At 50.7% G+C, this 14,700-nt stretch overlaps 1 protein-coding gene across 2 annotated transcripts in view; it reads left to right on the top strand.

The window, feature by feature from the left end:
- Nucleotides 1–14,700, top strand: part of LOC139264623 (macrophage mannose receptor 1-like) — a 332,729-nt gene that overhangs the window by 159,750 nt on the left and 158,279 nt on the right. For both annotated transcript variants that reach the window (XM_070881368.1, XM_070881367.1), the window contains exons 11-12: nucleotides 4,613–4,764; nucleotides 12,022–12,221. In XM_070881368.1, coding sequence (XP_070737469.1) covers nucleotides 4,613–4,764; nucleotides 12,022–12,221 — 352 coding nt within the window. The remainder of the gene's footprint in view (nucleotides 1–4,612; nucleotides 4,765–12,021; nucleotides 12,222–14,700) is intronic.

The following is a 14,700-nucleotide window of genomic DNA, read 5'->3' on the forward strand; positions in this document are numbered from 1 at the left end:
TTTCGTTGGAAGATCGCGGCGGTCGCGCGAATCCCGAACGGACATCTGTTGTACTCAAACAACCCCTTGTGTGTCGTCATGGTGGTCAACTTCTTTGACTCACTCGCCAGCTCCTGGGTCATGTAAGCTGAGGTCAGGTCCAATTTTGAAAAAGGTTTGCCACCGGATAGCATCGCAAAGAGGTCCTCCGCTCTCGGTAGCAGGTACTGGTCTTGGAGTGACACCCGATTGATGGTGGCCTTGTAATCACCACATATCCTGACCAACCCATCCGCCTTGAGCACCGGCACGATCGGGCTCGCCCAGTCACTGAATTCGACTGGTGAGATGATGCCTTCCCTCAGCAGGCGGTCCAATTCGCCTTCTATCTTTTCCCGCATCACGTATGGCACCGCTCTGGCCTTGTGGTGTACTGGACTGGCGTCCGGGTTTATGTGAATCACTACCTTGGCCCCCATGAAAGTGCTGATGCCGGGTTGAAATAATGAGTCAAATTTGTCCAGGATCTGTGAGCGTGATACTCGCTCCACAGAGGAAATTGCATTGACATCGCCCCATTTCCAATTCATGACAGCAAGCCAACTCCTCCCCAGTAGTGCGGGACCGTCCTCTGGGACAATCCAGAGTGGCAACCTGTTCTCCGAATCTTTGTGGGGCACGACTACCATGGCGCTGCCTAGCACCGGAATGATCTGCTTTGTGTAAGTCCGTAGCTGTGCGTCAATCGGCGATAATTTTGGCCTCCTGGCCTTGGACACCCACAACTTTTCGAACTGTTTGATACCCATCAGGGACTGGCTGGCCCCCGTGTCTAGCTCCATTGATACTGGGATGCCATTGAGGAGCACTTTCATCATTATCAGTGGCGTCCTAGTGTATGAACTGTATACGTGCTCCACATGAACTCGCTGAACTTCAGCTTCCAGTGATTTCCCCCAGCGTTCATTTCTGCAATTTCTGCAGGTATTTTGCTCATCTCTGCAAACTCTGGCTGAGTGTGTGCCTCCACACCTCCAACATGAGCTGTTGTTGGAAACAAAAGGTCCCTTGCCAGTCGATCGTCCCTGACTGCCCCAGTGATTTTGTCCTTGAGTGCGCCATTAACAGGTGTTGATGGCCCCATTACTGGCCGCATTGTCCATGCAATGGTGTGAATCGCCATTCAGCTTGCTATTGTCTCTGTCGAACTCTCCCTCTGGGTTCGACTACATGTTGGGGCATGCCCGATTGCCCTTGTCTGCCTGGAGAACTGTGTGCTGCTTTAACAATGTTGAATCTCTGTCCCAACCATTCGTTAACACAGTACCTCTCGTCTGTTCTGCTCGTGGCCATGCTCGCGTGGATTAAATCCCAGTTTCTCGTCGCCATTGATAGGTCCTTACTATACAGTATAAATGCACACGAGGCCCATGCTTGAGAGAAGGTCAGTCTGTGACCTGTCCTTTATTCCTTAGCACTCAAGTTATGAAGGTGGGTGGAGCTTCCCCTTTTGTACCTGAAGGTCCAGGTTAGGAGTGTCTCTCACCTAGTGGTCATTGTTCTCACAGGTCAGATTATATATGGGTTACAATGCTGGTTGAATACATGACAGCCTCCACTGTGGATGGCGCTCCTGCTGGTGTGGCTGGCCATTTAGGCCCTCGCCAGGCTCCTGTTGCTCATTCTCCTCCTCCTGATGTGAGGCTGCAGGTCTGCCTGTGGGAGATGGCCTATCTCTCTCAGCACTTCCTCTCAGAAGCGTATCCTTCTCACACACTGCTCCTCAGAGAGGTGGAGGTATGACTGTTGCTGCCTCTAAACTTGTGGAGGGTAAGGCCTCCTTTCTAGACGTCCACGTCCTCTCCTCATTCGTGGCCCTGCATGGCCAACAGCCCTTCTATCTTCACGCCATCTAACGAGAGCATGGAGTAGACGATGCTGGTGAACTAGTAATGCACCCATTAAATTATTTCACTCAAGCTATAAGGACCCTGTGATGACAGATCCATCTTCCGATTTAAAGTCAGAGGTTCACGCAGCGTGCTGTGCGGAAATGTTGTATTCCATGTGATCTCCGATTTATGATCCTCCTCCTCCCTTTAGATAGGCTACAGATCGCGCCAATGGAACTTGGAACTGCCTGTTTTTTTCTGGTGTCATTTGGGGTGGACGCTAAACGAGGCCTATCCATCTAATTTTGCGACTGGTATGCGAGTGGGACATTGCACAATTGGCATCTTGATCTGAATGAAATTACATTAGTGTTGGGAACCGCTGCAAAACTGGCACCAAAGTGAGAATCCACATGCCAAAACTATTTTGCTCTCCACCCCCATTTCCCTGCCCTCTGTACTTGCTTAAAATCTATTACATCTGTACCATTTTCCAGTTCTCATGAAAGATCACTGTAAAGTCCTTACTCTACAGCATGAAACCACACGAGGCACAATCCAGGGACAAGGCCACTCTGTGACCTTAACTCTTTATTACAGGTCTCCAGAAGTGATGACCCTGCATGGGACCTCCCTTTATATACCTGTGTGATCAGGTAAGGAGTGTCTCCCACAAGTTCACCCCCTGTGGTCAAGGTGTTCATCGAAGTTGAGTGTATACAGTAATACAGTGGTGTTACATTGTCATTACAAACATGACAGTCAGCAACCTGAAACATAGGGGCAAAATTCGGGAGTGCTCCGTTTGGAGGCGATAACCTTTGTGAGGTGGGACTCCCTGCGCCCGACGCAGAAATCCCGCCTCGCAACCCAAATTAGGCTCACCCCACCTGACAGGAAGTGGAGTGCAATGTCAGGCGCTCCACGTACTGTCTGGGCTGGCACGGGGGTGCGACCCGGTATAAAGTCGTAGCGCTATGTGGCCTCTCCACGTAGCCCTGACGCGAACCCCATGGGGGATGTGGGGTGCCGTGGCTGCAGCGCTACACCATCGCGGCACAGACACCGCAAAAGACCGCTCTGAGGCTGGGCCAGTAAGTCGGCTGAAAACTTAAAATGGCGCTGTGTACTGCCCCTTTAATTTTGCTCCACATGCGGAATGCGGCCCGGTTCGCGACCTGCGGGGCAAAAACAGGCCGCAGCAGGGTGAAAAGGGGTCACGCGCATGGCTACTGGTTTTGCGCCGCTGTTAACTCCCACGCAGTTTCGCAAGAGCCAGTAGTGGCCATCCCCGACCCCCCCCGGGCAAAAGCACATAAGCCGCCCCCCCCCCCCACCTCCACCTCCAGGGATGCTAATGGGAGGCACACAGCAGGGCAATTTCTCCCATTAACTATGATTCTCTCTCCACAGATGCTGTCTGACCTGCTGAATGTTTCCAGCATTTTCTGTTTATATTTCAGATTTCCAGCATCTGCAGTATTTAGCCTTTGTGTCAGAACTATTAGGGGCCAAAAATGCCCGGGGTCCACCTCTGCCGTGGAATTGCCCACTGCACCCCTCAAACAAGGCGGAGCGCTGTCTCAGGTGCTTCACCTCATTGGTGGGGCACTCCCGGGGCGTCAGCATGGCGCTGAGGTCAGCTTCATGTCGTGCTGATGCACCACAATGTCCCTCCCATTCATTTAAAGGGGAGGGTCACTGCGGACTCTGCATGGCCCTTTGGTGGCCACTACTGAGCCACCAGGGACAATCTCGACCAGGCCAGTGGCCTGGCATGCAAAGAGAAGTGTCGGGCTGCATGATGGCGGTCCGGTCGAGGTGTGGGACGCCATAATCGGGCTGACGGAAAAATAGGCCAGCAAAAAACAATGGTGGCCCGGGTCACACACAGCCTTTCCTTTAAGGAGGGCCCCGGGCAGATGTCTGCACTCCGTGAACATAGGCCGGCACCAGCCTTGCGACCCACAGGGCAATATCCCCTATGCAGAACAAAGGGCTCGGCGCGGATGCCGATGATGTCATCACTGAGTGTGAGCCGGCCTGGGGTATAAATTGCGGGACGCGGCACAAACTCTAAATTGCCCCCAAAATCTCAGAGTCAATTTAGCCCCAGGCGATACCACAGCCACCCCTGGGCGAAAAGGCAATTGCGCCCCATTAGCACCAACCAGCAGCACTAACGGGGTGCAGAAAAGGGTCAGAAAAGGGCTGAACCCTTGGTTTCTTGGATATGAATATTCAAGGAAGTGAGTTCCAAAATAATCGGATTTGGATGCGATCCAATTTCGAGACCACTGTCTTCAATCTATCATGATGGGTTGAGATATGACAAATGGGTTTTAATGTAATTAGTGTAGGGTAATGTACATAGATATTGGTTAATCGTAAATGTGTTTTAGGTGAACGGGTCCGGTTTTGCAGGGGCCAGAAAAGGAAAAGGATTTGGGAGTGATCATTGATCACACTCTGAAAACATCTGATCAAGTCTGAGGAGGTTACTATTAAGGCAAATCAGTATGTAAATTCCGCGTAATAAGCTTTGGTTAAGTACATCTTGTTTTTTTTTTTGGTAATGTTAAAACAGCACAGCACAATGGGCCGAATGGCTTCCTTCTGTGCTATATCATTCTATGAAACTTGAACGTTTACATCAGAGTTTCTCCTTTTGGAAGGACATTTCTTGACTCAGTGGAGGGGAACCAGCCTTTCTATTGCTTAATATTTTTTCTCCATTCCAGATATGAGCAAGCTTTTCTGACAAGCTTAATTGGAATGCGACCTGAGACGTATTTTTGGATTGGCATAAAATCTGATACAGACAATCAAAAGGTCTTTACATCTGTGAGTGGGGAGTCAGTATCATTTACACATTGGAATATCGATATGCCAGGTGAGCATTAAGCACTGCGCATCCTAACATTGCGAGAGAGATTTAATTTAATGTATACTGATCTGCAGTTGTATAAATGGAAATCTTGAGGGTAATTTTAACTTGCTGGTTGGAAACCCAAGGAATTGGGTGGAACACCAGTTTTATACTCCGCCTAATGGGCCCAAGTTTCCACATGATTCGCGCCTGATTTTTAGGAGCAACTGTTGGAGAATGGACTATTTTAGAAATTGCAATTCTCCACATTTTTTTTCCTGCAGTTCTAGTCAGGTAGAACAGTTCTAGTTTAGAACAAAATTTTTTCTTCAAAAGGGGGCGTGTCCGGCCACTGACGCCTGATTTGAAAGTTTCCACAGTGAAAATGTACTCCAAACTAAAGTAGAATGGAGCCAGTGAAGATTTTTGTAGAACTGAAAAAACCTGTTCTACACATTAAAAAATCAGGCGCAGGTTACAAATTAGGCGTCCAGAACGAGGTGGGGGGAAGGGAACTCATTAAATTCGACAATAAATCCTTATTTATACTTCTACAAATATTATACAAATAAATCCAACCTGAATAAACATTTATAAGCCAAGAAAAGATTAAATAAACCATCTTCCTACCTGTGTGAAAGTGCTTCAGCCAGGGAGAATTCTGCAGCCGTTCGTGCCGCTGAGCGGGAGGGGGAGAGAGACAGAGAGAGAGAGAGAGAGCGAGGGAAAGAGAGAGAGGGGGAGCGAGGGAGGGAGGGTGAGAGAGGGGGGGGAGGGAGGGAGAGAGCGAGGGGAGGGAGGGAGAGAGGGGGGGGAGGGAGGGAGAGAGAGAGAGAGAGAGGGAGGGAGGGAGAGAGAGGGAGGGAGGGAGGGAGAAAGAGAGAGGGAGGGAGGGAGGGAGAGAGAGAGGGGAGGGAGGGAGAGAGAGAGAGGGGGAGGGAGGGAGAGAGAGAGAGGGGAGGGAGGGAGAAAGAGAGAGGGGAGGGAGGGAGTGAGAGAGAGGGGAGGGAGGGAGAGAGAGAGAGCGGGGGGGGGAGAGAGAGGGGGGGGGCGGTGAGGAAGGGAGAGGTCAGGTCGGATCGGATCCATTCCGGGAGTCGGGAGTCGGGTCCAGTGGGGGGGGGGGGGGCGGGTCGGGTCGGGGAACAGGAGCGCGGGTCGGGTCGGGTCAGTCGGGGGGTGGGGGAGTGGGTGTCGGGTCTCGGGTCGGGTCGGGGCGGGGGAGCGGATGTCGGGTCGGGTCTGGTCGGCAGGTGGGGGGGGAGCGGGTGTCTGGTCGGCTTGGTGAGGGGGGAGCGGGTGTCGGGTCGGGTCTGGTCGGCGGGGGTGGGGGGGAGCGGGTGTCGGGTCGGGTCTGGTCGGCGGGGGTGGGGGGAGCGGGTGTCGGGTCTTGTCGGGGGCGGGGAGCAGGAGCTGGCCGTGGGAGGAGCCCCAGTGAGGCCATTCGGCCAGAGCTAGGGGCTGCGTGCTTCGGGCCCCTCCCACACAGTTCGGCGCCTGGAGCTACTGCACTTGCGTGCCGACTGTAGCGCGCATGTGCAGAGGTCCCGGCACTGTTTTCAGCGCCGGGACCTGGCTCTGCCCCCCCCACAGCTCGTGCTGGCTGCGCCGAGGGCCAGAGGACCTGTAAATAGGTGGAGAATACCGAGGATTTTTTTAGGCGCCGTTTTAGGCGCGAAAAACGGGCGCCCATCTCGGAGGGGCGCCCGTTTTTTTTCTTGTGGAAACTTGGGCCCAATATTACTCACTTTGACTTCAGTGGAGAGTAAAGTGGCGCAGTGTGTAAAACCAGCGATGCACCCGATCCCTTCAGTTTCCCAATGGGCGCATTTGGTTAAAATTGTCCCCCTTCTCTTAGTCATGTCGGGCCCAACTTTGCCCAAGCAGTTTTTTTCGGCGTACTGACCTGAAGCGTGCCGACTTTGCACGCTGGAAAGGGCGCCAGAAAAAAGGGGCCCCATCCTGGCTGCTCTTCGAACTCCCCGAAGTTGTGGCGTGCAAACTGAAGGGTGGGGGGGCGGAACAACAGGCCAGCACAGAAAGCACTGCCGGCAGCTGCACGCATGCGCAGTGAAGTCTGAGCGCATGCTCCTGCCCTCCCAGCGGGCTGTGAGCAGGACACAATGCTTGCAGCCCCTATCCCCGGCCGAAGGGACGCCCGATCTCGCTGCACCCTATCCCCGGCCGAGTGGCCTCCCGCACCGGCTGGCCGGCCTGTTGAGTTCCCGGGCAAGGTAGGACTTCGGTTCTATTTTTTATTTAATGGCTGTGCTTGAGACTTTTGATTGGGGGGGGAGGGGAGGAGGAGAGTTTTTTTGGGGGGAGAGGAGGAGGGTTTTCGGGGGGGAGAGGAGGAAAGTTTTGCGAGGGGGAGAGAAAGCGTGTATTGGGGGAGGAGGAGGAGAGTTTTTTGGGGTTGGGAGCAAAAGTGTTTTTGAGGGAAGGGGGTAGAGAAAGACTGTTTTGTACACCAGCATCTCTCTCTCTCTCTGGCTATCCCCCTGCCCCCGTGACATCGCAGCCAGCAGCTCGCATTTCTCCGCTGGGATTTACTTCATTTTTATTAGTATTTTTATTGTTTGAGCTTTTCCTTGCAATGTTTGGTGCTTAGTTGTTGAACACCTCTCCAGTTCCCTTCTCTCCCCTATCCCTACCCTAATGTCTGCCGAATGTGCGCTGCTTTTTCTTAACTGTTCACAAGGTTTTTCAGAGCTGGCCACATACACTGACCTAAGTCAATTTGGAGTAAGTTTTTGCTGGCCAAAGTGGCACAAAAGACCAAAACTGGCGTAAGTGTCTGGGAACGCCCCCTTTTGAAAAAAAACTGACCAAAAAATATCATACCTGATACGTCCTTACTAAACAATATAAATGCATACGAGGCCCATGCTTCAGAGAAGGTCAGTCTGTGACCTGTCCTTTATTCCTTAGCACTCAAGTGATGAAGGTGGGTGGAGCTTCCCCTTTTGTACGTGAAGGTCCAGGTTAGGAGTGTCTCCCACCTAGTGGTCATTGTTCTCACAGTGTACAACTTAGGTCAGATTATATATGGGTTACAATGCTGGTTGAAAACATGACTTCACCTCCCCCTTAAAAGTCTTACTGGGATCACAGGTTGAGTCTCTCTGGTGGTTTACGCTCTCTTGTCAAGCGCCTGAGTTGGGGCTCCGGTTGTTGGGCGCTGGCCTGAGTGTCTGCTGTTTGCGGTGCCTCAGGCCTATCCAGACTGCCCACAGTGATTAGGCTCTCCTCCCTTTGGTTCTGGTGTTCGGTCACCTGTGGTGGAGTGAACTCTACATCGTGTTCTTCCTCTGCTTCTTCTATGGGGTTGCTGAACCTCCTTTTTGTTTGATCCACGTGTTTACGGCAGATTTGTCCATTGGTAAGTTTAACTACCAGAATTCTATTTCCCTCTTTGACAATCACAGTGCCAGCGAGCCATTTGGGCCCTGCAGCGTAGCTGAGGACAAAAACAGAATAATTTACATCAGTACATCGCGCCCTCGCATTCCTGTCATGGTCGTCATATTGTGGCTGTCGCCTGCTCTCGACAATTTCTTTCATGGTGGGGTGTATAAGGGATAACTTGGTTTTGAGCATCCTTTTCATTAGCAGTTCTGCGGATGGAACCCCTGTGAGCGAGTGTGGTCAGGATCTATAGGCCAACAGGAGCGTGATAAGCGGGTTTGTAGGGAACCCTCTTGGATTCTGAGCATCCCCTGTTTGATTATCTGCACTGCTCGTTCTGCCTGGCCGTTTGAGGCTGGCTTGAACGGTGCCGTTCTAACATGGTTAACTCCATTGCCTACCATGAAGTCCTGGAATTCAGTGCTTGTGAAGCACGTGCCATTGCCGCTGACCAAGACATCCAGTAGACCGTGGGCAGCGAACATTGCAAGTAGACTTTCTACCGTGGCAGAGGCTGTGCTTGAATTTAAAATGATACACTCGATCCATTTGGAGTAGGCGTCTACTACAACCAAAAACATTTTTCCCATGAAAGGACCTGCATAGTCCACATGGATGTGTGACCAAGGCTTGGCGGGCCATGGCCAGGGGCTAAGGGGGGCTTCCCTGGGCGCATTGCCCAGCTGTGCACACGTGTTCCACCTGCGAACACAAAGTTCCAGATCTGCGTCTATCCCTGGCCACCAAACGTGTGACCTGGCAATTGCCTTCATCGTGACAATGCCCGGGTGCTCATTGTGGAGTTCTCTGATGAACACCTCTCTGCCCATCTGGGGCATGACTACGTGGTTTCCCCACAGTAGGTAATCGGCCTGAATCGAGAGTTCATCCCTGCGCCTGTGAAATGGTTTAAATTCCTCAGGGCATGCCCTGTACGTGGCTGCCCAGTCCCCATTCAGGACACATTTCTTGACTGGAGACAATAGCGGGTCTCTATTTGTCTAGACTTTAATCTGACGGGCTGTCACGGGGGAGCGTTCGCTTCCGAAAGCTTCAACAGCCATGACCATCTCAGCAGCATGATCAGTAGCCCCCTCAGTGGTGGCTAGTGGGAGCCTGCTGAGTGCATCGGTGCAGTTTTCAGTGCCCGGTCTGTGCCGAATTGTATAGTCATAGGCGGCTAACGTGAGTGCCCACTTCTGTATGTGGGCCGATGCGTTTGCATTTATGGCCTTGTTGTCAGCCAAAAGGGACGTTAGGGGTTTGTGATCTGTCTCCAGCTCAAATTTCCTGCCAAACAGGTACTGGTGCATTTTCTTTACATGCGAGCGCCTCCTTTTCTACCATCCCGTAACCCCTTTCTGCCTGGAACAGACTTCTGGAGGCATAAGCTACCGGTTGTATCTGATCCTTGACATTGACATGCTGCAACACACACCCAACACCATAGGACGACGCATCGCACGTTAACACAAGTTACTTACATGGGTTGTATCGTGTTAACAGAGTGTTGGAACATAACAAATTGCGTGCTCTATTAAAAGCCCTTTCCTGGCTGTCCTCCCAGACCCATTCGCGACCTTTGCGTAGGAGCACGTGTAGCGGCTCTAGCAGCGTGCTCAATTTGGGAAGAAAGTTGCCAAAATAGTTCAGGAGCCCCAGGAACGAACGCAGCTCCGTCGTTTTACGGGGTCTGGGTGCTCTCTGGATCACTTTCGTCTTGGCCGCAGTAGGGCTGATCCAGTCTGCTGCTACCCTCATCCCCAGGAATTCTACCTCTGGAGCTAGGAAGTTGCATTTTGCCTTTTTCAGTCACAGCCCTACCCGGTCCAGTCTGTGTAGCACCTCCTCCAGATTGTGGAGGTGTTCTTCAGTATAATAACCAGTGATAAGGATGTCATCCTGAAAAACCACCGTCCCTGGAATCGATTTGAGGAGGCTTTCCATATTTCGTTGGAAGATTGCGGCGGCCGAGCGAATCCTGTACTTAAACAACTCCTTGTGTATCATGATGGTGGTCAGCTTCTTCGACTCATTCGTCAGCTCCTGGGTCATGTAAGCTGAGGTCAGGTCCAATTTGGAAAAATGTTTGTCACCGGAGAGCGTCACAAAGAGGTCCTCCGCTCTCGGTAGCGGGTACTGGTCTGGAGTGACACCCGATTGATGGTGGCCTTGTAATCATCACATATCCTGACCGAACCACCCGCCTTGAGCACCGGCATGATCGGGCTCGCCCAGTCACTGAATTCGACTGGTGAGATGATGCCTTCCCTCAGCAGGCGGTCCAATTCGCCTTCTATCTTTTCCCGCATCACATATAGCACCGCTCTGGCCTTGTGGTGTACTGGCCTGGCGTCCGGGTTTATGTGAATCACTACCTTGGCCCCCATGAAAGTGCCGATGCCGGGTTGAAATAATGAGTCAAATTTGTCCAGGATCTGTGAGCATGATGCTCGCTGCACAGAGGAAAGTGCATTGACATCGCCCCATTTCCAATTCATGACAGCAAGCCAACTCCTCCCAAGTGGTGCGGGACCGTCCCCTGGGACAATCCAGAGTGGCAACCTGTTCTCCGAATCTTTGTGAGTCACGACTACCATGGCGCTGCCTAGCACCAGAATGATCTGCTTTGTGTAAGTTCGTAGCTGTGCGTCAATCGGCGATAATTTTGGCCTCCTGGCCTTGGACGTCCACAACTTTTCGAACTGTTTGATACCCATCAGGGACTGGTTGGCCCCCGTGTCTAGCTCCATTGATTCTGGGATGCCATTGAGGAGCACTTTCATCATTATTGGTGGCGTCCTGGTGTATGAACTGTATATGTGCTCCACATGAACTTGCTGAACTTCAGCTTCCAGCGATTTCCCCCAGCATTCACTTCTGCAATTTCTGAAGGTATTTTGCTCATCTCTGCAAACTTCGACTGAGTGTGTGCCTCCACACCTCTAACATGAGCTGTTGTTGGAAACAAAAGGTCCCTTGCCAGTCGATCATCCCTGACTGCCACTGTGACTGTCCTTGAATGCGCCATTAACAGGTGTTGATGGCCCCATTACTGGCCGCATTGTCCCTTGCAATAGCGTGAATCACCGTTCGGCTAGCCATTTTCTCTGTCAAACTCCCCCTCTGGGTTCGACTACATGTTGGGGCATGCCCGATTGCCCTTGTCTGCCTGGAGAACTGTGTGCTGCTTTAATAATGTTGAATCTCTGTCCCAACCATTCCTTAACACAGTACCTCTCGTCTGTTCTGCTAGTGGCCATGCTCGCGCGGTTTAAATCCCAGTTTCTCGTCGCCATTATTACATCCTTACTATACAGTATAAATGCACACGAGGCCCATGCTTGAGAGAAGGTCAGTCTGTGACCTGTCCTTTATTCTTTAGCACTCAAGTGATGAAGGTGGGTGGAGCTTCCCCTTTTATACCTGAAGGTCCAGGTTAGGAGTGTCTCCCACTTAGTGGTCATTGTTCTCACAGTGTACAACTTAGGTCAGATTATACATGGGTTACAATGCTGGTTGAATACATGACAATACCTAACTGACTTACTCTGGAGCAAATTTTTTGGGGAAAATGGCATTTTTTAAGTTACGCATGAAAAAACAACTTACTCCAAAAAAATTGATGCAAGTCATGGCCATAATTGGGCCCATAAAAAGGAAATATCCCCAGCTTAGTGTTAATCACCACATCGCAATATGTAAATTTGTACCTGAATAAAAATGAAACGATTTAGTGCCGTTAATTAAATTATTGTTCATTTTTAAGTAAAATCCAATGGTTTCAAATTGTTTGAGGAATATTAATCTGTTTCTTACCTGTTAGTCCATTTGGTTACTTACAGGATATGATATTTGAACTATTATTTGCAGGGAGAAATGCTGGCTGCGTTGGTATGGCAACTGGAAATGCTGCTGGGTTATGGGGTATTTATGACTGTATGTTGAAGGCAAAATATATCTGCAAACGTTGGGCGGCTGGTGTGACACCTCCTGCAATTATACCAACAACTCCTGCCGCAACATGTCCGGAAGACTGGAAAACATACCAGGGCTCCGGATACTGCTTCAAAGTGAGTCTACCAAATATTTAAATTGTGTCCTTTTATAGTTTTGTATCTTATTAATGTCAAACTGTGTGCCGTCTCTTCAAAAACAGCCTGCAGCCATCTTGGGGTGAAATTTTAAATTTCCAGCGGAAACTTGCCATGGTGGGGGGGTTGGGGCGGCGATTAAAATGGAGCAGGTGAATTACTCACTCTGTCCACAATCCGATGTGACTTTAAATTGTCCGATTTTTCCGGCGTATCAGGCGCCCGCCTGAGTCAAGTGGGACTCTTACAATTGAGCAAATAGGGGTCCTATTATGTCAATTAAGACCAATGAGAAGAGCATGAAGGTAAGATTAAAGCTCACCTTTTTGGGGCCAGGAGGAGATAAGTTTTCCTCCGAGCCCCACAATGGAAGTATATTCCTCCCCTGCCAGGATGTCCTGCCACAACCTCCCCACTTCCTGAACGGCCGACTGCACTGGAGCTCATGCAGTTCCTCTCTGAAGATGGTTCGGCCAAGGAGACTTTCTGATGTCCTGGGACAATGATAACTGACCTCTACTGCATCTTCTTTTATATCGGGTATCACAGACCCAATCCATGTCCGGACCGGGGTCAAACAGGGCTGCGTCATCACCACAACCCTCTTCTCAATCTTTCTCACCGCCATGCTCCACCTCACAGTCAACAAGCTCCCCGCTGGAGTGGAACTAAACTACAGAACCAGTGGGAACCTGTTCAAACTGCGTCATCTCCAGGCCAGGTCCAAGACCACCCCAACCTCTGTCGTCGAACTACAGTACGCAGATGACGCCTGCGTCTGCGCACATAAAGAAGCTGAAATCCAGGACATAGTCGACGAATTTACTGAGACGTACGAAAGCATGGGCCTTACGCTAAACATCCGTAAGACAAAGGTCCTCCACAAGCCTGTCCTCACTGCACAGCACTGCCCCCCAGTCATCAAGATCTACGGCGAGGCCCTGGATGCCATGGACCACTTTCCATATCTCGGGAGCCTCCTATCAACACGAGCAGACATCGACGACAAGATCCAACACCGCCTCCAGTGCACCAGTGCAGCCTTCGGCCACCTGAGGAAAAGAGTGTTTGAAGACCAGGCCCTCAAAACTACCACCAAGCTCATGGCCTACAGGGCTGCAATAATACCTTCCCTCCTACATGGCTCAGAGACATGGACGATGTACAGAAGACACCTCAAGTTGCTGGAGAAATATCACCAACGATGTCTCTGCAAGATCCTACAAATCCCCTGGGAGGACAGGCGCACCAACATCAGTGTCCTCATCCAGGCTAACATCCCCAGCATTGAAGCACTGACCACACTCGATCAGCTTCGCTGGGCAGGCCACATAGTTCACATGCCAGACACGAGACTCCCAAAGCAAGTGCTCTACTCAGAGCTCCTTCATGGCAAACGAGCCAAAGGTGGGCAGCAGAAATGCTACAAGGACACCCTCAAAGCCTCCCTGATAAAGTGCGACACCTGGAAGTCCTTGGCCCAAGACTGCCCTAAGTGGAGGAAGTGCATACGAGAGGACATTGAGCACCTCGAGTCTTAACGCCGAGAGCATGCAGAAATCAAGCGCAGGCAGCGGAAAGAGCGTGCGCCAAACCAGTCCCACCCACCCCTTCCCTCAACGACTATCTGTCCCACCTGTGACAGAGTCTCTGGCTCTCATATTGGACTTTTCAGCCACCAAAGAACTCACTTCAGGAGTGGAAGCAAGTCTTCCTCAATTCCGAGGGACTGCCTATGATATCGGGTATGACACTAACCATTGGAGAATTTTCCTCTTGATCTGCAGTGACCTCAGGCTTGCCAGGGCTCCTTGACGTGCAGTCAAATGCTGCTTTGAATTGTCGAGTTCAGTTACTATCTCCTCCTCTCTGGCATTCAGCTCTTGTTTCCAAGTCTGGATTGAGGCTTAGATGTCACCTGGACCCAAGCAGTTCCAGCGGAGCCTGACCTACCTACAAAACAACAGTGGATACACTTAAAACTTAAATCAATGTCTGTGAAATTATTTGGGGATGTTCTGAAGATGTCCTCATTTTTCCTCCCATTTAGGTTTTTTTCTTTGCAGATAGCTTCACATTGGAACCCAATAGACTCACATTTTTGTGTCCTCTCTTCAGCTATTTTCTCTTTATTTCTCCTATTTTTCTCCACTTGTAAACCATTTGTCAGACAAAAAAGACAGGAGAGTCTCAAGCAGTTGTAATTATTCCTGAATATTAACGTTTATGGCCTAAAACCTGAACCACGTAATGGCTGTTATTTAGGTGCTACACCGCCTCCTAAATCCTAAAATGGCAGGAAGGAATCAGGCCACCCGCCATAGACAAACAAGATGCATCCTTTACCCATGACTGCAGTAGGTATTTGCCCTTTTCCATATGCAAATAAGAAGTGTAACGTTTGCTTGAGGTTTTTATTTGCAAGATTGGTTTGTCTTGAGACAGCCAGCGTCATCAC

The sequence above is a fragment of the Pristiophorus japonicus genome, chromosome 5 (genome assembly GCF_044704955.1).
Source record: "Pristiophorus japonicus isolate sPriJap1 chromosome 5, sPriJap1.hap1, whole genome shotgun sequence".
NCBI classification, from domain to species: Eukaryota; Metazoa; Chordata; class Chondrichthyes; family Pristiophoridae; genus Pristiophorus; species Pristiophorus japonicus.